Source organism: Electrona antarctica (assembly GCF_951216825.1).
Source record: "Electrona antarctica genome assembly, chromosome: 12".
NCBI classification, from domain to species: domain Eukaryota; kingdom Metazoa; phylum Chordata; class Actinopteri; order Myctophiformes; family Myctophidae; genus Electrona; species Electrona antarctica.
In genome coordinates, this window is record NC_136793.1 from 41,720,796 (window position 1) to 41,744,402 (window position 23,607).

Genomic DNA, 23,607 nt, shown 5'->3' on the forward strand with positions numbered 1-23,607 from the left:
AAGTATGTAGGACTAGTAGCATGCCAAAGTTTGTGCTATTGCCATTAAGAATGCATTGGGCGTTTAACTTAAATAACTCAGAAACTACAAAACATTTCAAAGTAAAAAGTTCCAGCATGTGTCTCCACAGTAAGCTGAATTATAAAAAGTGTGAATGGAGTTTCTAGGAGAAAGTGACTTTTTGACATGCCTATATCTTCCATTGAGCCCCATTATAAAATTCTCAAATTTGAAAGCACTATATTTCTAAAACTATGAAACATTTCAAAGATTCCTTTTCAGGCAAACATGTCCACCGTAAGATTAACCTAAATAGGTTTGAATGGGGTTTCTAGGTGTAAGTATGTAGGACTATAGTAGCATGCCAAAGTTTGTGCTATTGCCTCTAAGAATGCATTGGGCGTTTAAGTTAAATAACTCAGAAACTACAAAACATTTCAAAGTAAAAAGTTCCAGCATGTGTCTCCGCAGTAAGCTGAATTATAAAAAGTGTGAATGGAGTTTCTAGGAGAAAGTGATTTTTTGAAATGCCTATATCTGCCATTGAGCCCCATTATAAAATTCTCAAATTTGAAAGCACTATATTTCTAAAACTATGAAACATTTCAAAGATTCCTTTTCAGGCAAACATGTCCACCGTAAGATGAACCTGAATAGGTTTGAATGGGGTTTCTATAGGTGTAAGTATGTAGGACTAGTAGCATGCCAAAGTTTGTGCTATTGCCATTAAGAATGCATTGGGCGTTTAAGTTAAATAACTCAGAAACTACAAAACATTTCAAAGTAAAAAGTTCCAGCATGTGTCTCCACAGTAAGCTGAATTATAAAAAGTGTGCATGGAGTTTCTAGGAGAAAGTGACTTTTTGACATGCCTATATCTGCCATTGAGCCCCATTATAAAATTCTCAAATTTGAAAGCACTATATTTCTAAAACTATGAAACATTTCAAAGATTCCTTTTCAGGCAAACATGTCCACCGTAAGATGAACCTAAATAGGTTTGAATGGGGTTTCTAGGTGTAAGTATGTAGGACTAGTAGCATGCCAAAGTTTGTGCTATTGCCATTAAGAATGCATTGGGCGTTTAAGTTAAATAACTCAGAAACTACAAAACATTTCAAAGTAAAAAGTTCCAGCATGTGTCTCCACAGTAAGCTGAATTATAAAAAATGTGAATGGAGTTTCTAGGAGAAAGTGATTTTTTGACGTGCCATAGAGCTGCCATTGAGCCCCATTATAAAATTCTCAAATTTGAAAGCACTATATTTCTAAAACTATGAAACATTTCAAAGATTTCTTTTCAGGCAAACATGTCCACGGTAAGATGAACCTACTGTCAAAGTTTGTGCTATTGCCATTGAGAATGCATTGGGCATTTAAGTTGAATAACTCAAAAACTACAAAACATTTCAAAGTAAAAAGCTCCAGCATGTGTGTGAGTAAGTGATTTTTTGTGCCAAAATCAAATTTGAAAACGCTATATTTCTAAAAGTTGTTCTGTGTTTGACTGTTTTATAACCTGGCTGCAGTTTGTACCTTACCTTGGGGTTTCTAGATGCCTTTCAACTGTCTTTTAAAACTTGATTTGGGTTTTTCTTTAGCAATCTCATCTCTAGTTTGTTCCATGCAATTGTTATCCTCACCACAAGATGGCGCTCCAGGATTATGAACACGCAAACCGCACTGATTTGAGACCCTGTCCCACATTGTGACTGGCAGGCAGCAGTGTTCAAATTACTTAATAGTCCCAATTGGCTTTCTGTTGTAAAGCTCTCAATTCGTGAAAGATGTGCAGTTCGTTGCTGTACTTAGCGGCTGCCAAGGTGAGTGCACTTCTATGCGCACAATGGCATTTGTACTGTAATGTATATTACAATTTCATATAATCGAGTGCATTTGCGTTAGTTCTGAATAAAAGTTATACTAGTTTTGTTCCATTTCATTTTCAGTAAGTACTGAATTTTAAGTACAGCCTTGAGTAGCATCATCATCATCACACAATAAACATACACATTACTTTCAATGGCAATAAGCTTTTTATTTAAACATTAAGGCAGTGTCTTTTTTTGTTTTTCATTTTTACACTGCTATCCACAAAGCTTGCTGGTGGGCATGTAGAATTTAACAGTGTGAATAGTTTTTCTGTAAATACCAACCTTGAAGCAAGCCACATAAATATGTACATCTCTTCAGTTCTATATACAATCCTTGCTATTATACAGTGGGTTATAATAATAAAAAAAAAAATCATTATGCACAATATGGTTTAACATTGTTGTAATGTAATCACCAACCCCACCCACCCCCAGACAGTCCAGGAAATGTATCGGCTATCCATTTATTTTCAGTTGTTTTTCAATATAAAAAAAATGTTGATTGCAAACAAAACTGTTACCAATAGAGAAACGACTAAAATCAAAACAAGCAATGAGAACAGAAATCAGGAAACAGTGTGATTGTTCAGTGACAATTCAGTTAGTTTTAAAAACAACTCATTTAAGTTTCTTGTCAGTTGATTAGGGAACACGTCTGAATATGGCTTAGTCGCTTTTCTGTCACACTGTTCTATGACCATTTCATATTATAGCAGAGGGACCAGTAGAGAGATGGAACGTTTGAGTTACAAACACACTCTACATTTTTAGATTGGACCTAAAACATGGCTGATGATGAGCAGTCTGCCAAAATTACATTGTGGGCACTTCATCGATGACAGCTAGGGTCAAGAGGGGGGGAAGAGGAGGTAGTCTACGATGGTCACATTTATTTCTGACCCACAAGTCTCCACTGTGACATACAGAACTGTAGTTCGAGAGGTTAGGTTCTCTAAGCCCCTAAAACAGGACAATTCCCTGCACCCCCCTCGATCTTCAAAGCACAAGTCATGAAAAACAGATTGTGCCCTGCCTGGTTTGCATACAATCACAAGCTAACAACATTCCCATACATTACAGAGAGGTGGCTTTTAAAATACTGCAGGTAAAACCGTACTGTACATCAGAACAGAAAACGTTAACATACAACTACCAACCTGGCTTTTTCTTCTCCTACAATGAAAACACAAGGGCGTGCACTCCATCATACGCCTTGTAGTGGAGATATTTTATATTGGTGCAGATGTTCATATGGGTTTCACAAACCCATGGAACTGTGTTGATTAAAAGTTATAAGGGTGTGATAGATATTTTGGGGTTTGGGGGGGAGGGGCATGAAAATTGTAAAAAGGACATTTAACTAGCTCTTAAGTTCTCAAATTTCTCTGTGTGTGGAGTCCCTGGTGTAGGGGAACAACAAAAAAGGACAAAAATAAAATTGTGCGTCACTTGGTAACTTCAGTACTGTATATGTAAAATAAATGGCACTTAACACTAGAAATACCTCATAACTGTACAAAATCTGCCTAGGCAAGCCCCAGCTGCTCTTCTAGACAACAAAAGGTCAGAGGTCAAACAGGTCACAACAGCTCCGAGACGGGAATTCGGCGTGGCGGTCTTATGGCGGACCCCGCCATGGACCAAGGGTTCATAGAAAGATGGCTTTTTATTCACCTCTCTAAATGTAAGCAAACTCCCAACTCTGGATGTTTGGGTCGGGGGAGGGAGGGTTGCCTCTGAAGCAGCTTTAAGGGTTGTTATCCTCCAGCTCAAAGCGGCCACATCGCCCTTATTCGCCAACTGTGATTGTCGCTTGAGTGCGGGAGCAATTAAAAGGATATACAGGTGGTGAGACTTTAAAAAAAAAAGAAAATCCAAAGAGACAGGTGTTCAAAGAGGGTGCTCATCCCCATAGCAAGAGATCTCTATGCTCTTGCTAAAGTCCATTCATTCCCGCGAAACACAGATTTATAAAGAATGCCATTGTGAACAGATTTGACGACTAAGTGCTTAACATAAAAAAATAAAAGAAAAACGTTCTCAACAAACAACAGACATGGTTAATATAAAAAATAAAACCGTGAGAAAGTGTCACATGTCTCAGTGCCATCCACCCGACCCACCTTCCCTCTCTGTTTGTGGATGCCTTGGAGACAGCATGCCTTCGCCTTCCTCTGAGAACCCATCTCAACATACGATGACGTCAGCAATGAACAGCATGTATACCCTGTAAACCAATGACGTTGACCCTCCCCACATGACCCCTCCCCTCCCTCCCCTCATAAGATAAGAATCCATTGCAGATAAGAGACGACAACTGACACCATCGAAAAAATTCACCATTAAAAATGTACTAAAAAGGTTCTCAGCTCACTTGTTAAAACACAGGACAGGATTGACTTTTTTTTTCTTTCATTCTTTTTTTTTTTTTAAATCAAGGGAGAAAGGAAAAAAGTCATAAAAAGGAAGGAGGAAAACCAAAACAAGAGAACGACATGTGATTCCATCCATCATTATGTAGTCTTGTAGTGGTAGAAGTGCACAGGCCGTCTGTACCTGGAGTTCGCTGTACTTGACTGTGCTTTGCTGACCAAGCTTTGACCACCAGGTGCTTTGAGAGGTCCTTGTAACCACTTTAACCCCACACTTAGTTGACTGTGTTCTCATGGGTCCAATACTTGGTTGACCATATTCTCATGGGCCGTATACTTAGTTGATTCCCAAGGGGCTACACTAAATATCTTCGCAGGAAAATAGATTTTGTCTTGCCGGACGCACACCCCAGAAGAGGGATGCTGGGGTTCAAGTGGGTGAGTACAACAGAGGACATAATAATGCAAGTGGTGTTGAGGGCTGTGAGGGTGACGCTCTTCTTCTTCTGTCGTATGTCCTTAGACCTTCAGCTCCGTTGCAGCAAGCCAGTCCAGTGTGTCATTGTCTAGGTCAATTAGCCCACGACCACGACCACGCTCTGTGGTCGGGGCATTCATTGAGCTCAGGGGGAACAAACAAGCCCAGACATGGTGTCCAGTCTGTCCACTGTCCACCACTCCGCCCTGAGAAAGCCACTGAGGAGACCAGATCACCACAGACTGATCACAGCGTCAACAGAGTCTCTTCTACAAACCGTCAAAGGAAACTAGAGCAGTGAATCCCATAAGCTGTGGGTCAATTTGTCCGTATTCATAAGGCCAGTAAGAGGGAAACCAAAGAGTAAAGTAAAAAAAAAAAACAATACGCAAAGAAAACAAAACAGAGTGATTTGTCCTTTAGAGTAGTCCTGGAGTGAGTGCATAACCACAGAAGCACAAACATACGCACACACGTCTTGTGCGTGCTCACAAACACATGCGTGCGTGTGTGCGTGTACACACACACACACACACACACACACACACACACACACACACACACACACACACACACACACACACACACACACACACACACACACACACACACACACACACACACACACACACACACACACACACACACACACACACACACACACACACACACACACACACACACACACACACACACACACACTGAGCAGCAGTGTTCCAGCACATCACTGTGTCTGGGTTCTCAGTTGTGTGACACGGGAGAGGGCCAGATGTTTGCGATCCTTCGCTCAATGAAAAGGAAAGGAAATGTATAGTGGAATGATGCATGTACTGTATGAGTTGTGTGTGTGTGTGTGTGTGTGTGTGTGTGTGCGTGCGTGGGTCTGCAGCAGTGTGGATGTAGTCGACAGTTCTAGAAGGTGCTGCTCCGACGATGGTGGAGGTCTTCCGGCCGTCACTCGCTGTCAGACAGCGTCTCGTACTGAGAGCAGAGCAGCGGTTTCTCCTCCTCCCAGGGGGGTCGACCCTGTCCCTGTCCCAGCCCGGCCCCTTGACCTTGACCCTGGGTCGGCCCCTGGGCCCCGGCTTGGCCAGAGGAAGGGGACGGGGCAGACCCCATTCCGCTGGGGAACCGCATTGTCAGCGGGTTACACGGGAAAGGGGTGGGGCCTGTATAAGAGGAAAAAGAGCACAGCACAATTTTACTTCCTGCATTACTAGTCAGTGCTGCTATTGAAGTGTGGATATTTAATGCAAGCAACAAAGAATGAAAATGTCGTGAAGTTTACAATTAAATCACAACCAACCTTTCCTATTATTTCCTAGTATGGTTCCTGTTTTATTACTATTCTAATGTCATTCTTTTACAAACATATTGTTATTGTTGGGCAGAAACCTAGCATCTCCATATTTTTACGTAAAGAATGTCGTGCAAAAATAGCAAAATTAGCCGATAACGCATCGTGATGCAACGCATTGTGAGCTTGTAGATCTCCTATTTCCACTATTTCTTTTTTTTAAACAATTGAAAGTGAAAGTGGTTAAGTCTGTTTGTGGGTTTTATGAATATCTAACCGTTGAAAAGTATTAACAAGAGCTTGCGACTAAATAACTACATTGGATCCACAGGTTCTTTTTCCCCACCATTTCCTGAATAGCAACAGTTTTGGACATACTGTACAAGGGTTCATCGACAGCGATGATAATATCTGACCAGCACAATTGGTAACTCCCCCTATTTCATTGCTACGGGATTTTCCCACAGTGGGAACAACTCTAGACCAGTGGTCCTCAAACCCAAGTGGACATTACCATTGTGAAAGGAAGCTTTACCTGTAGAAGAGGGCCGGTCCTCCCACACACGGTTGGTGAGTGGCGTACGTCTGTTGCAGTCTCCCTCCGAGTGAACGGATGACACAGATGAGGGTCTCTCCCCGCCCGATAAGCCTGGTCCAGGGGACTTGGTCTTCCTCCCATTAGAGCGTCCACTACTCTTTGAGCTCTTCCCTCCGCCTGGACACACAGTGAGCAACCCGCTGCGTTACACGTCTTTACACACACCGTTGACCCATTAACACTTTTAGTGTGACGGAATTTTTAAAAATAAAGGCGCTTGAGTGCCCAGCAGATGAGGCAGATTTTACTCTGAAAAGCCCGCCTTTCATTTCCCCCCAGAAGCAGGAGGTATAATGTTCCATTACTACACCACGCTACCTAGTCTGATCTCTCTTTAGAAGCGTTAATATTCCAAACGAGATGCTTGGTTAAGTCAGAAATTAGGACAGAACATCGGCGTCAAAACCATGAAGAGCGCCGTAGATTTAGAGAGAATGGCGAGGTTTTCGGGCCGCAAACAAGGAAGTGAACGGCTGCACGCAAGCGCAACACATGTCGCTAGATTTTAGCAATCCAAAGTTGCACGGATCCAATAGTGAACTATTATACTATATAGTCTCCTGGAAGAATGGTTTCAGGACACGGTGCAAACGACGACCGTGATGAATGTTTGAATTTTACGTCAACTACATGGATAGTATTTAGGGGATCTCTGACCTTGCTGTGCGTAGGACTCCTCTGCACGTCCGTCAACTACGGGCATAGCAGCAGGCACGCTGGAGGGCGGGCGCTCTTCAGCCTGGTCGTCATACGTCCCCATCAGAGCTTTTCTTATGATGGCCTCCAGGCCAATGTTGTTCCCGGAGGTCTCTGGAGCCGGATGGCTGCGGATGCTCACAGGTCCTGGAAGGGGGGAACGGGGAGTTATCACCTTTTGTGCTATAATAAAGCCAGGGGGGGGCCTTGGACGAGTATACACATCTTTAGGTCCTTTTTAATGATATCAAACGGGATCGATGAAATCCTTTTTTGTTTTTTTTGGTCATGCCTTCTTCAGTGTCTAGGATGGGAGATAGGAGAGTGTGGGCAGCGATTCAGTTGCCGAGTTGGTGTTGGCTAGACCACACTCTTGCATCACATTTATTTATTTAATTGGTTACTGATCACATCAGAAATAGTAACGAGCCAATTTACATCTGCAGCCCCAGGGAGGACGTCATTATGACACGAATGAGAAAATACACAAAATATACTTATTTTGTGTCCCCTAAGCTTGCGAGTGACTGAGTGAGAGGATTATACTGTGTTATATTATAGCCAGGCTCCGCTCTGAATAAGAACCAGTCGGCACAACCACAGTGACAGAACAGCCATTGGTTTAGTGCTGACACAGCGTTCAGGTTATCAGTGGACATTATGTAGGGTAGGAGTCTCCAGAGGCGGAAAGGCCAGTCTAAACACCCAGGACGTTCTGCTCACTCCATTGAGTATTGTCTATTTTTACATCTGATAAATACAAGCCCAGTTCCACCTGACACTCAGGGCTTGTTGTCCTCCCACATAATATATCCTGTGGAAGAGGTTTTTTTGGGGGGGTGGTGGGGGTGGAACCCTAGCACTCATGCTGAAAACCGGTTGTAGGATGCGTCACGAAAGGCAGTATTCTTCACCTAGCTAGTGTCTCAGTTGATAGTTAATAAAATGTCTGCAGCTTACCTGCGGTGGTAGATGATGCCGGCATATTGAAGATCTCTGTTCCAGGCTGACCGGCATCTGAAAGTGTGAAGATGATTTTATGTGAGAGCCCATTCGATTCCCTTCGTTAAATCACATCATGAGGTTATATTATTGATGTTGAAGGTGTGGGTTAGACGTTTGGGTCTGATGCCGATTCCAAACTTCAAGAGTCCTAGACCACCGACAATTATCCCTTACTACAAGACGCGGGAAGCGAACGCAGCTCGTAAATTGCAATAACAACAATTAGAATAAATCACGAAGTATTGAGAAGTGTGTGGTACTGTAAAATTTGTGAAAACAGGGCCGCCACGAGAAGGCTCAGCACGAAGCGCTGTTGCGTGAGCGCAGCGACACACACACACACACACACACACACGTTAGGCTGTTGTGGCACTCTGACACAGACACACACACACACACACACACGTTAGGCTGTTGTGGCACTCTGACACAGACACACACACACACACACACGTTAGGCTGTTGTGGCACTCTGACACAGACACACACACACACACACACGTTAGGCTGTTGTGGCACTCTGACACAGACACACACACACACACACACGTTAGGCTGTTGTGGCACTCTGACACAGACACACACACACACACACACACACACGTTAGGCTGTTGTGGCACTCTGACACAGACACACACACACACACACACACACACACACACACACACACACACACACACACACACACACACACACACACACACACACACACACACACACACACACACACACACACACACACGTTAGGCTGTTGTGGCACTCTGACACAGACACACACACACACACACGTTAGGCTGTTGTGGCACTCTGACACAGACACACACACACACACACACACACACGTTAGGCTGTTGTGGCACTCTGACACACACACACACACACACACACACACACACACACACACACACACACACGTTAGGCTGTTGTGGCACTCTGACACAGACACACACACACACACGTTAGGCTGTTGTGGCACTCTGACACAGACACACACACACACACACACACACGTTAGGCTGTTGTGGCACTCTGACACAGACACACACACATACAAACACACATGTTAGACAGCTAACTGCGCTGTTCTGCCTGGCTTCCATAGTAACTGCGCCCTCTGGTGGCGGGTGGTGTCACACCGACACACAGACAGACAGACATGTTCTGCCTGGCTTCCATAGTTAGGGCTCACCGAGTTCGCAATTACATGATGATCCTTGCCTAAAGAAATTCTGTGAGTGTCCATCAATTAAGAAGCGTTACAATACAATACATCATTATAGGATGCTTTATGTGTTATGATTATTGTTATAAAGCACCACGAGTATTTATGAGTTCTTATACACATTAGACACATCGACTACATAATTGCTGATACCAATGTAGTAATGTTTTTTGTATAATAATCAAATAATGGCTGATGTATCAGCCTGGCCAATATATATATATATATATATATATAGGCCAGACTGATATATCAGCCATTATTTGATTATTATACAAGTCGGTCAGACTTACTGAAGTCACCCTCACTTCCCACTACGGTCATCTTCTTAATCATCTCCTGCTTCTTGGAGCTGAGGATGGCCGAGGTGCTCTCCGTCAACTTGCTGAAGAATGCTGGTGGCTGGGAGGTGTTTGGCGGCGAGCGGGAGCTGGATCAAGTAGGTCAGGATAGAAGGTCACACACACATGTTAATCTTATTCTAAATTATGAAGATAACCAGCCAGCATTGTTCATAAATCATAATATTAACTTTTCAACTATTGAGCAGGATTTGACCAGTTGAAAAGAATGATTTACAAATACCGACCTAAAATGACCTTTCTAGTTTTCTAAGAATAATAAGTAAGTGTACTACAGTATTACCAATGTATGCCTCAAGGACATTGCATGCCAGGAGGAGATGGGATCGAACCAAGAACATCTACAGTACCTCTTACTCCACTGCCATCTTTATTAGAATCACCAACTAATAGCAACATTCCGCCCTTATAAGCTCCATTTGCTTACCCTTGCTCTCCCTGGTCATTGGGGTAGGACGCGCCTCCTTGCATCTCTGGTTCAGAGATCGCGCCAGCTGGTGACACCGGCTCAATAGCGTCATTAGATAAACTGACAGGAGACGACTTGGGCTGAGGTGGAGACCTGTGGAAAACAAAACACATATGGCTTATCTATTATATAAGACACTCGAAAGTTCAGACATTTTAAAAACAGATTTAGTAGGTATACTGTACACTTGTACAGTATGTGGCGAGCCTGAGCAGACTGCCGACCACATAATTACCACCTGTCCTCTGTACAGACCTCCTTCAGAGGCTGGCCTCTTCCACGTGGGACCAGAGACAATGGCGTGGCTTTCTGACACTGAGCTGGACATATGACGACGATACACGAAAGAAGTACAGTAGACGCATTTGAACCTGAGCCAAATTATGCAGCCGTTCAAAAACATAACATTTGTCTCCACCCTGTGGTGAAGTCCTGTACTGTGTCAGTTACAGTAGTAACCGAAGAGTCACTGCTGTGAGATTTTCCCTGTCATTATAGGTGTGCTGCATGCATGAACATGTTGAGTTTTTACCTTTTGTTTTTAACATGTCACGCTGTTTTGACTGAAACACAGCTGATTAGAGCAATGAGCAGCTGTGCACATTCACGTGCACAGCTGTACCATAAGTACTCAAGCTAGAAAGATGCATTCTCTGGTCTCAAGTCAAGTATATTCTTCTCAAGGATGCAAGTGCGTTCTTTGCATCCATGGACAAGTATAGTCAAAAAGTTCATGTCCTACAGTTTCTTCCTGAACAGTTCCTTTACCTTGAGGGAAAACATCATGAGGTCAAGAAAAGATGAGGAGAATCCTTAAGGACTATGCAAAGACAACCATGGTGCTAAGAGAATCATACTGCATTTACACTAGGGCTAAGCTATGTAATTATGCGACGACGGATGACACTGATGTGGGTCTTCCATGGTGAAAGTGACAGAGACAAACGCAGAACCTTATGGAAAGAAAACGTGCATTGTAGGCTTGATACTTTGCTCTGCATATTCATTCTGTATGGTAAATGGTGCATTTATATAGCGCCTTTATCCAAGGCACTTTACAGAGATTGTGCATTACATTCACCCATTTACACACACATTCATACACCGATGGCAGCGGAAACCATGCAAGGCACCAACTAGCACATCGGGAGCAATTAGGGGTTCAGTGTCTTGCTCAAGGACACTTCGACAGTAACTCTGGGGGAGCCCGGGTTTGAACTGGCAACCTTGCGGTTACCATCCAGGCACTCTACCCCTGAGCCACCGCCGCCCCTATGATATGTATCATATCATGTTGTAGGTTATATAAATGTGGCTAACCTGCCCAAAAATCTAAAAGATGATCTGAATCATCAGGTTTATTCTTTATGTGCTGCACGCAGTTAGATTTTTTGGAAACCCCTGATTAAATCTCTTTTCCTTTTGTAAAGGATGGTCGAGTGTACCCTATGCTAAGCAGATAAGAAAGGAAGTAATGAAGCATCTTTCCCTAGCATTTAAATAATTTGGCTCTCACCGTGGTTGCTGCCTACACACTTCCGGGTAATTTCACTCACTTAATTACCTTCATAAATTCAATTTAGATACCAATGGACTATTCAGATGCACCCTTTGAGAAACAGTGTCTTCATTCACCAGCTTGCAACAATAACCGTCAACTCTCATGGGAGTTAATGAAGCTTATTACGCGCATTAGTTGCAAATAGATACGTTCCGTTCACCATTCAACAAAAACATGAGCTTGTTCAATGCTTGCACTTTTAGTGCCACGGCCAAAGCCAGAGCTTCCTGAAAAAAGATAGACCATGGTATTACTGCATCTGTAAAAAGGGGTAGGAACCGTAGGATATGCACATCCCCACAGTTTCTTTAAACAAGGTGCTGGACACTAAACTACACAGGTAAGCTGCTCTCGTGTCTTTTCTTATTAACCAAACAATGTTTCGTCACATGCAGGGCTTCACCAACATTAACAGTATTCCTGCACCCCCAGAACTCATGTGTCGACACGACACACTCAAGTGTGACAGAAGGGTCCCTTACCGGTCTCTGAGACGCTCCCCTCCAGGGCCATCGGGCGTGTATCGGGGGCCCTGGGTTGACTCCTGAGAGGAGGGTGCGGGCTGAGGGGCGCTGGGTGGACGGGTGAGGTCCAGGACGGGGGAGCTATGATAGTTCTGCTGCTGGCTCCTTGTGTAGTCCTTGGTAATCACCTCCTGTTTGACACACAGAAACATATTTATTTATTTTTCTGCGCGGTCCTCCTTTCTACATTCTCTGCATATATTGAGTTACGTTTATTGAATTTGATGATATGGCCATTACAGTAGGGTTAGAATTGTAACACATGTAATGGCACAATGACCAAATGCAGTGTGTTTGTAGGAAACGCTAATTTAAATGTACTGTAAGAGAAACACCAATTAAAAGGCTAATTAATTTCTAATTAATTTCCTAGGGTGTTTTTCATTAAACTAGTTGCGACCGCACCCCGAGAATGTCCATATTACAGCCAATGAGAGCACAGGAAAGTTGTGCTCACAGACAGAAAGTCTGTCTTTATCGATAGATGATAATATATATTATATAACCTTTATTCCGTGGGTAGATTCAGGTGTCATAGCCTACTTGGCTACTTATTCCATAGGTAAATCCAGGTGTCATAAATATTGGTAGATATATTAGCCTAATGTTGCTGTTAAATAGTCTATAAAACCAACGCATCTCACTTGAATAATGTCGATAAAACCGCGAGGGAATCTACGCCGCAGTGCAAACATTTGGACAATGTGCGCTGTGTGTGTGTGTGTGTGTGTGTGTGTGTGTGTGTGTGTGTGTGTGTGTGTGTGTGTGTGCGTGTGTTTGCGCGAGCACATAAAGAGAGGGAGACGCAGAGAGACAGATGATTATTTAATGCAAATCAAGATTTAGAGTCCTGACGTCCTTGTCTCGCTCTTTCGCCCTGTGTATTTCCTGTGTTTGTGCACAGAGAGAGAGAGAGAAAGAGGGAGAGAGAGACTTGCGCATGTATCACGGATCCTGCACCTACGTGAGACGTCACAATGAATTGGAATAAAAAACAAATGTATCGGGTCTGGATTGTGTCTTGGTGAACTCTTGCAGTGTGTGATTCTTAGTCGCCGATCAATCGTTTAGTCATAGTGTGAAAGCCACAAAGATATAATGACAGCCGATTTAAAAAAAGACTCTTAGTGTGAAATACATAATGATCTGATGACTCCCCGGCAACTTTAAAAGTCCTACAATGTGTAGGGGGCCTAAGAAAATACAATACAGGCACCAGAATTGTTCTTCTAAATATTGGTTCATGAAATTATTTAATAGACCGGTTGTGCCGGCCACGTTACTTTCCCCTTAAGATAGGTACTTTATCTCTGAAGCCGTGCGCCGTGTGCACGTCTCCTTGTAGTTTTGTAGTCCTTTAGGGAAAGGGGGTAGGAACTCGTGCACGAATTCGAACTCGGGTAGGAATTCATGCACGTCTCGTTGTAGTTTTGTAGTCTTTTAGGGAATGCGTGCACGTCTCCTTGTAGTTTTGTAGTCTTTTAGGGAATGCGTGCACGTCTCCTTGTAGTTTTGTAGTCTTTTCCGGTACTTTACTGGATTCCGGATTTTCAGATTAAATTCTGGGAAGTTTCTCAGATGAAGAGCCTTGGCTCGAAACGTCGTCAATACATTTATCCTTTGGAGCATATGAGTATGCGGCTTCCCTTCTCTTTTCCTAAGTTTCTCAGAAAGACCTCAGGTTTTAGGGTGTCTTTTATAAAACGGCCATTTCAAAATTGGCCTCAGGTCTAAATGGGTTAATGTGAATCCTATCATTCTGTTCTGAGGAGGACAACATCTGATGCGATCAGTGTGTAGAGAGCTTTTGCTGGAGAATCACTGCCTACATATGATGACGTGTTTCAGTTACTCCTATGTAGGCTGGCATCGACCTTCTAGTCATATGATGACGTGTTTCAGTTACTCCTATGTAGGCTGGCATCGACCTTCTAGTCATATGATGACGTGTTTCAGTTACTCCTATGTAGGCTGGCATCGACCTTCTAGTCATATGATGACGTGTTTCAGTTACTCCTATGTAGGCTGGCATCGACCTTCTAGTCATATGATGACGTGTTTCAGTTACTCCTATGTAGGCTGGCATCGACCTTCTAGTCATATGATGACGTGTTTCAGTTACTCCTATGTAGGCTGGCATCGACCTTCTAGTCATATGATGACGTGTTTCAGTTACTCCTATGTAGGCTGGCATCGACCTTCTAGTCATATGATGACGTGTTTCAGTTACTCCTATGTAGGCTGGCATCGACCTTATGATGACGTGTTTCAGTTACTCCTATGTAGGCTGGCATCGACCTTATGATGACGTGTTTCAGTTACTCCTATGTAGGCTGGCATCGACCTTATGATGACGTGTTTCAGTTACTCCTATGTAGGCTGGCATCGACCTTATGATGACGTGTTTCAGTTACTCCTATGTAGGCTGGCATCGACCTTATGATGACGTGTTTCAGTTACTCCTATGTAGGCTGGCATCGACCTTATGATGACGTGTTTCAGTTACTCCTATGTAGGCTGGCATCGACCTTATGATGACGTGTTTCAGTTACTCCTATGTAGGCTGGCATCGACCTTATGATGACGTGTTTCAGTTACTCCTATGTAGGCTGGCATCGACCTTATGATGACGTGTTTCAGTTACTCCTATGTAGGCTGGCATCGACCTTATGATGACGTGTTTCAGTTACTCCTATGTAGGCTGGCATCGACCTTATGATGACGTGTTTCAGTTACTCCTATGTAGGCTGGCATCGACCTTATGATGACGTGTTTCAGTTACTCCTATGTAGGCTGGCATCGACCTTCTAGTCATATGATGACGTGTTTCAGTTACTCCTATGTAGGCTGGCATCGACCTTCTAGTCATATGATGACGTGTTTCAGTTACTCCTATGTAGGCTGGCATCGACCTTCTAGTCATATGATGACGTGTTTCAGTTACTCCTATGTAGGCTGGCATCGACCTTCTAGTCATATGATGACGTGTTTCAGTTACTCCTATGTAGGCTGGCATCGACCTTCTAGTCATATGATGACGTGTTTCAGTTACTCCTATGTAGGCTGGCATCGACCTTATGATGACGTGTTTCAGTTACTCCTATGTAGGCTGGCATCGACCTTATGATGACGTGTTTCAGTTACTCCTATGTAGGCTGGCATCGACCTTATGATGACGTGTTTCAGTTACTCCTATGTAGGCTGGCATCGACCTTATGATGACGTGTTTCAGTTACTCCTATGTAGGCTGGCATCGACCTTATGATGACGTGTTTCAGTTACTCCTATGTAGGCTGGCATCGACCTTATGATGACGTGTTTCAGTTACTCCTATGTAGGCTGGCATCGACCTTATGATGACGTGTTTCAGTTACTCCTATGTAGGCTGGCATCGACCTTATGATGACGTGTTTCAGTTACTCCTATGTAGGCTGGCATCGACCTTATGATGACGTGTTTCAGTTACTCCTATGTAGGCTGGCATCGACCTTATGATGACGTGTTTCAGTTACTCCTATGTAGGCTGGCATCGACCTTATGATGACGTGTTTCAGTTACTCCTATGTAGGCTGGCATCGACCTTATGATGACGTGTTTCAGTTACTCCTATGTAGGCTGGCATCGACCTTCTAGTCATATGATGACGTGTTTCAGTTACTCCTATGTAGGCTGGCATCGACCTTCTAGTCATATGATGACGTGTTTCAGTTACTCCTATGTAGGCTGGCATCGACCTTCTAGTCATATGATGACGTGTTTCAGTTACTCCTATGTAGGCTGGCATCGACCTTCTAGTCATATGATGACGTGTTTCAGTTACTCCTATGTAGGCTGGCATCGACCTTCTAGTCATATGATGACGTGTTTCAGTTACTCCTATGTAGGCTGGCATCGACCTTATGATGACGTGTTTCAGTTACTCCTATGTAGGCTGGCATCGACCTTATGATGACGTGTTTCAGTTACTCCTATGTAGGCTGGCATCGACCTTATGATGACGTGTTTCAGTTACTCCTATGTAGGCTGGCATCGACCTTATGATGACGTGTTTCAGTTACTCCTATGTAGGCTGGCATCGACCTTATGATGACGTGTTTCAGTTACTCCTATGTAGGCTGGCATCGACCTTATGATGACGTGTTTCAGTTACTCCTATGTAGGCTGGCATCGACCTTATGATGACGTGTTTCAGTTACTCCTATGTAGGCTGGCATCGACCTTATGATGACGTGTTTCAGTTACTCCTATGTAGGCTGGCATCGACCTTATGATGACGTGTTTCAGTTACTCCTATGTAGGCTGGCATCGACCTTATGATGACGTGTTTCAGTTACTCCTATGTAGGCTGGCATCGACCTTATGATGACGTGTTTCAGTTACTCCTATGTAGGCTGGCATCGACCTTATGATGACGTGTTTCAGTTACTCCTATGTAGGCTGGCATCGACCTTATGATGACGTGTTTCAGTTACTCCTATGTAGGCTGGCATCGACTTTATGATGACGTGTTTCAGTTACTCCTATGTAGGCTGGCATCGACCTTATGATGACGTGTTTCAGTTACTCCTATGTAGGCTGGCATCGACCTTATGATGACGTGTTTCAGTTACTCCTATGTAGGCTGGCATCCACCTTCTAGCGCTAGCTTTCAACGCAGAATGCAGTGGGAAGAGGTATGTCATAAATACCAGCAAAGTTCCCTTTAAAACATTTTTTCTTCTTCTTTTTTTTTTAGGTATTGAAGCTGTTGTGGTTCTACACCTGTGGTCTGAAGACAATGGGCCAAAACAAACAATCCTAAGGGGCAGTGTATTAAAGTGGAATCATTGCATTAATGTATGCATACATGTTCTACATGTATTTACAGTATTCCCTAAATATTACGCATAACTTATTTTTTTATTAACCAAGCGTTTGTGTGCCCTTACATTAATGTGCTGGGCCAGGGTGACCACCCTCTGGTTGCCTTTGACATGGGGGGACGAGGGCTGCTGTCCTGGGGAGAGCCTCTCCTCAGACGGCGGGCGATAGAGACTGTGCTGCTCCATGGAACCCATCTTTTGTTGGGCTGAGGTCATGCAAACAACCAAGTGCAAGCAAGCAAACACACACACACACACACACACAATAAGGAAAGATAAGGGAGAGCAAAATGTTAGTTTCACGTAGCAGCATAAGACAATGAGAGAGCTCTATGACAGCTTGCATATTACTTTAAATGTACTATATCTATACAACCAGGACTTCAAGGTATTGCGTTCCCTTTAAACATTAAGTGACTTCAACGTCTCAATATCTTTTCTTCAAAACTACTACCAACACAGAGTTGGAATTAACACCGTGCTTCATACAATATCTGTAATGGCTTATTTATAGTGCACAGTGCACGCACGCTTGCTCTAAGAATAGGCTTACATTTTTCTAACAGACTAACAAGGCTAGCTTTGACAGCAAAGGGATCAAAGACTTTGACTGCTTTTGCCTCAATGTCCCAAAAGAGAAGACCTGGCAGGCACAGAGAACCATATTTTCTAATACAGGGAGCTAGAGCAACGGAAAAACAAAAGCACTGTTTCAGGAAAAGGTAGCCTACTGTATGTGACACAACATCATGAAATGAATGCAGCATTAAAGCAGTTGAAATGGAGCAGGTCAACCTTAGCCGTAAGATACTGCACTGCTGTAGTCAGATCTCATGTTGTAGGTGTTCAACAACTGGGCTTTTAAGAGCACTGTGAGCCTCCTATTTAAGGGTTCTTTCTTCACATGGAAGTATGTATTGTATGCTTTGGTGAAAAAGTGTCATGCAATACAGTATGTATGTCTAATGTTACTCAACGAAAACAATGTATTTTCAACTTTTTCTGTATTTTCAAGTGTTGGCGCACTCATTTTTTTTGCTAAAGTATTTTTGCTTCTTCATGTTCCCCCATGCCATTTCCCCACCAGCAATGGGTTTTTGGTTTTAAAATCTCACTACAGTCTCACTCTGGTCCATTTCATCGACAGCTTTAAATGTACTTTCATATCCTTTTATTTTGGCCTGTAGACTGCATGTTTAAAAAACATGCTAATTTACAGTTGTGTTGGCGTGTGTTATGCTACATCATGTCATGTCTCAAACGAATCCTATAATCAAATCAAATGAAGCATGCTACATGTTGGCTAATAATGTATATATCTATGTTATACCACAACACTCATTAGAGCTTGGCATGCAGTCACTTGCCCAATAGGCATGTAATAGATACTGATGTGGCCACAGAGCATTACAAGCGGAACACAACAAAAACAAGACAACATATTCCTACTGATGGCAAAAAAAACGACTCAGAGGATTGAGAGAGATGTGTGGAGCGTTTGGCGCGTGGAGGAAAAATAAATATAACAAATCAGCATAAATTAGAGTGTGTGGAGTAACAAGGACATGCAGATTTTGGGGGCCAGAAGTTATAGGACCCCCCCCCCCCCCTCCCTGGATGAATCTAAAATGTGTCCTCACTCATACATACATCCCTACTACATATCACCACAGTGGAGAATTACCTACCGCATATTTCAAACCAACTCCTAATTTCACATTGCAGTAGTGGATGAAAGGTGCCTTATTTCTGTGTGTCTGCGTGCATGCGTGCGTGCATGCGTGCATGTGTGTGTGCATGCGTGCTGCGCCCTGATTGGTTAACCCCAGATAATATTCATCCTCACAATGAAAAGGACCGTCACAGTTACACACAGCTGTGTGATGTTCTGGTCCCCCTTCCAGATTAGGCCTAGTACTATTTGGAGGGGATTAACAGACATCAGCTTTCTCAAATAGCTGTACAGAGACTGGGTAGTTTTTCCCCACTAGCTTTTCTTGCTCACTTTGATCAAAATGTGTATAACTTGAAACTCCTTCACTTAATGTGGGAGATAAAAGCCTGTGGATTTGAATCAATGCGGAACAATAACCTGTACGCCTTTTTTTTAAGTAATATGCAAAATGTCACTAATGGGTAGCTGCACAAAGGAGAGGGGGGAGGTACCACATGTAAAGTTTGGTCACACCCTTGTGACCATGAGAAAAGAAATGAAAAATAAGCAGCAAAACAAATAAAAAATAATAAACTGGCTGAAGTTCCCTCCAGTTTGACCGTCAGAATGACACCTTAAAGGACACCTAGGATCTGTCTCTTACTCTCTTCTTTGTGGAAAATCACTTAACCCAATAAGCTGTGTCAGCTGCCAAAATAACATGAAATTAAATTAAACCTATAGCTTTGACAATCTGATTCAATCTTGCTCTCAGAAAGTGATCTCAGATCCAATTTGGACATGGTAAATGTTTGGTTTTCCAGAGAGGACACCCTGGGTGGTCTTTAAGTGGGGGCAAAAAAATGATAGCTCTTTAAAAGAATAAATAAGAAAACAAGAAAAAAGCAAAATAGTATGGCATTGAAAAAATAATGTATATATAAATGAATTGGACTGATTTGATAATGCCAACCACCACAGCGTGCAATAGGCCACAGACGGACGGACGGGGGAGGGTCTGGGTGATGAGGGGGGGGACCCCTGGGATCCAGAGCGTCTTACCATCAGTGGCGCTGCTGGCAACGAGCGAGCCCGTCTCTGGCATCCCCGTTTCACAAGAAATTTGACGCATGATAATCGCGTTTATGAAGTTGGCCGCAGTCATGGTGGTCTTACCGAGTGCGCGGAGCTCTTGTTCCTGCACGGACACCGGTTTGTTTTGAGTCTTTTCCCTACTAGGTGTGCCACTGTCTCCACGGCCAGGTGGGTTATCCGACTGCGGCGGCAGGTGGTGTGGGGGTCGACCTGAGGTAGGGGGATAGGACCCCGGGTACATCCCCCCCACTGGGCTAGGGCTGGACAGCTTGTTGGAGTCACATTTACTGGAGGGGCCATGCTGCTGGTCCTGGAGGTGTTTGGGCAGACCTCCCCTGTTCTTGCCACCGTCTCGGCTAAGCTCTTTGGCTCCGCCAGAGTCCATGCCAGGCTGGTAGCTTTCAGGGGGAACGCCGGTCCTCTGGAGGTGACCGGGGTATCCTGGGTAGCGGTTTGACCCCGAGGGCATAGACCTGAGAGGAACACATGCAACAAAACTCTACCGGTTAAACATGGAGATCACAAAACAACCGGTTCTATGACAATTAGACCCAATCCCAGACATAGCAACACTACAACTCAATTAGCGGCTTAATGACTTTGTCTGTGTGTTCTTGTGTCAGTGGGGGTGGAATCTGAAGAATGTCTTACAGTAGGCGCTTGTTGCCAGATGGCAGAGTGTTACACTGGGCCTTATTTCTTAATTTAGCAGCTACACCGATATTGTCCCTTATCATTTGACCCATTTAGGCCTGACCTCAAAATTTTAAAAAATCCTTCTAAATCCTCCAGTTTTCTGAAATAAATATTTTCACGATTTTTCAAAAATAGCAGACCTACAAGCTCGTAGCGCGCCACTCGGTGGCGCGCTATGAGCTTGTAGATCTGCTATTTTTCAATAGCTAAATTATAACATAATGTTTAAAACACCAAAAGGGGTTCCCGCCCAAAATGGGTTAACTGTCCTTTTGCGCAGATCACGCAAACCTCAGCAAAAAGAAAAGGACAATATCGATGGCCTCCAACTGTATAGTAACTACCTCGCAATGTTCAAGTCTTAAGTGCTCAATTTGTTTCAGTTTCAGATTAATCCCATTGGCTTACTTCCAATGATATGGCTTCCCTTTTTTTTTATAAAAATCTTTTCTTCTTATTGTTAACATTGCATACAGGAAGATGCATACAAATGCATTTATCCTATCCATATGGTCCATACAACTACAGATACAGCTCATATCAAAGTCATACAGTAGACCTCCATTGTTGACAATTAGACAGTTAGGACAAGTCAGAGCCATATTCTTGCTTTGATCAGCATAATTCATCATTTGTGATGAACATGGGCATTAGACTTTGTCCTGATACACCCATTATGAAGTGACAGCGATTGTTATCTTTTTATCTACCCATCTACTCAGTTATTGATTGCGTTGTAGAAGGGAAAACATAAACATGATATATGCCACCATAAGTCAAAATCTATGTCTATTTTACAAAGTTTGCTGTATTTTGGATCTGTAATGTTTGCAGATACATTTTAGTTTTATATTTGTATGCATATTTCTATTTGAGTTGAATTTTGTTCTCCTTTGTTTTGGTGGGGCTAACAGTTAGTTTTTCTAACAGTTTGAGCTTTTAAGAAATAACAAATAATCCCTCTGCTTGTCAATGTTTGTTCTGACCTGAGCACAGAGGAGCCAGAGTGTTCGCTAGAAAGACTCTTGCTGCCGGTGTTGTGCAGGACACTGGGCCTCTGCTGCACACTGTCCTGAGTGCGAGGGGACACTGGGGAGTGCTGGTGACCGTAGCCATGGGAGGAGGATCTGCCACCACTGCTGCTGCTGCCCCCTTGGCTGTGCTCTGTGCCTGGAGACATAGATTATGTACACACAAAAATGAATATATGCATACACACAGACTCATGTGTGAAGCGAGAGTCATACAAAATGATTCGCTATTCCAAACTTGGGGAAGCAACATTTGAGAGAGGAATCAGATCTGCACCTGGTCTCCAAATGGGGGCATGCTCCACATTTCCATGAGAGCCGCCCTTCTCTCTGTTGTCTCGCTCCCTCTCTCTGTCCCGGTCTCTCTCCCTCTCCCGTTCCCTCTCGCGGTCTCTCTCCCGGTCGCGCTCTTGCTCCCTCTGCCTCTCGCGGTCTCTGTCTCTCTCGCGGTCTCTCTCTCTCTCTCTGTCCCGCTCGCGATCTCTTTCACGCTCGCGCTCAGCAGACAAGGGTGTGCCCTGCATCTTGTTCATGTGGGAGGACCCAACTGCAAGAACAATTTAAAACATATATATAGCGACTTTTAGATGTGATGATGAGTATGTAGATGTGTGATATGTGTTATATAAAAAAAACTAAAACTAAAAACTGAGCTGCAAAAGACTCGTAAGATTACATTTCATGAATCTGCAAGGGGGGGGGGGGGGGGGGGGAATTACAGGAGTGGACCATACCAGGAGAGATGGGGGAGGTGGTGTAAGGCCTGCCAGGGAAGGGGGCGGTCCCCCCGGGGATGTAGGTGATGCGGTCCATTGGGGAGGTGGATGCCCCTGAAGAAGGAGGGACCAGGACAGGTAAGTGTGGCACCTGAGACAGATCGATGATCCCTGGGGAGGAGAAGGAAGAGGAGGGTAACGTCTATGGGTCTCTAGCTGCTGGCCAATGTAGGACAGGCGGGGGGGCACTTTGGGGAGGAAGGGACAGGCAAATAACCTAGTCCTAGACTGTACTGTATATATATAGGACTTCGCCATTAATCATGTATAACCATACAGACAGATTCTGAGGTTCCATAAATGTTCATCGCAGACTGCTGCTGGTGTATCTGGAATATCAAATATTAATTCATCCAATTCATCACACCTGCTGGAGCTGGAAATAGAGTAAATATGCTAATATACTGTAATAGATTGGAGTAGAGTAAAATCTGGTTCCCCAAATTGCCAAATTTGCACATTAGCATTAATAATCTCAATCACGATGTCTAAATTAATACAGTCAGGAGGCTTTAGCCATAACTGCAAAGTCCTAGATACAAGTACATGTACCTTATGTGCAAAGTAGCCAGTAGTATTTTATGAACGGACAGACGCTCACCGCGGGGGGCTGCGTTGTAGGGCATCTGGAGAGGCTGGTCTCGAGGAGACAGGCCCCTCAACAGGTCCGAGCGCTGGGCAGCCATGGCGGCGGCTGCAGGCCACTGGTGCATCTGCTGGGACGTGATGTAGTCGTTAAGCAGCGTCTGGCGGTTCTCCAGGGCCGCCGTGTCGGGGAAGCCTCGGATCAGATAGGGGTACGGGTGAGGGTAGGCCGGGTTGGGGGCCAGGTGGCGAGGCAAGTAGTAGGCTGCTGTGTGTGGACAAATAACACATCCATTAAGATTCTACAAGTAGTAGGCTGCTGTGTGTGGACAAATAACACATCCATTAAGATTCTACAAGAAGTAGGCTGCTGTGTGTGGACAAATAACACATCCATTAAGATTCTACAAGTAGTAGGCTGCTGTGTGTGGACAAATAACACATCCATT

General features: G+C 43.8%; 1 protein-coding gene across 1 annotated transcript in view; it reads right to left on the reverse strand.

Moving 5' to 3' along the window:
• Positions 1-2,017: 2,017 nt before the first annotated feature.
• The window catches only part of ncor2 (nuclear receptor corepressor 2), a 167,517-nt gene continuing 145,927 nt past the window's right edge, over positions 2,018-23,607 (reverse strand). Inside the window, exons 35-47 of the mRNA XM_079516981.1 lie at positions 23,175-23,426; positions 22,532-22,684; positions 22,075-22,344; positions 21,753-21,936; positions 20,038-20,543; positions 17,388-17,527; positions 12,418-12,590; positions 10,333-10,467; positions 9,837-9,973; positions 8,276-8,332; positions 7,277-7,462; positions 6,557-6,736; positions 2,018-5,893 (exon numbers count right to left, since the gene is read on the reverse strand). Of these exons, the coding sequence (XP_079373107.1) occupies positions 5,679-5,893; positions 6,557-6,736; positions 7,277-7,462; positions 8,276-8,332; positions 9,837-9,973; positions 10,333-10,467; positions 12,418-12,590; positions 17,388-17,527; positions 20,038-20,543; positions 21,753-21,936; positions 22,075-22,344; positions 22,532-22,684; positions 23,175-23,426 (2,588 nt within the window). The 3' untranslated portion in view covers positions 2,018-5,678. The remainder of the gene's footprint in view (positions 5,894-6,556; positions 6,737-7,276; positions 7,463-8,275; positions 8,333-9,836; positions 9,974-10,332; positions 10,468-12,417; positions 12,591-17,387; positions 17,528-20,037; positions 20,544-21,752; positions 21,937-22,074; positions 22,345-22,531; positions 22,685-23,174; positions 23,427-23,607) is intronic.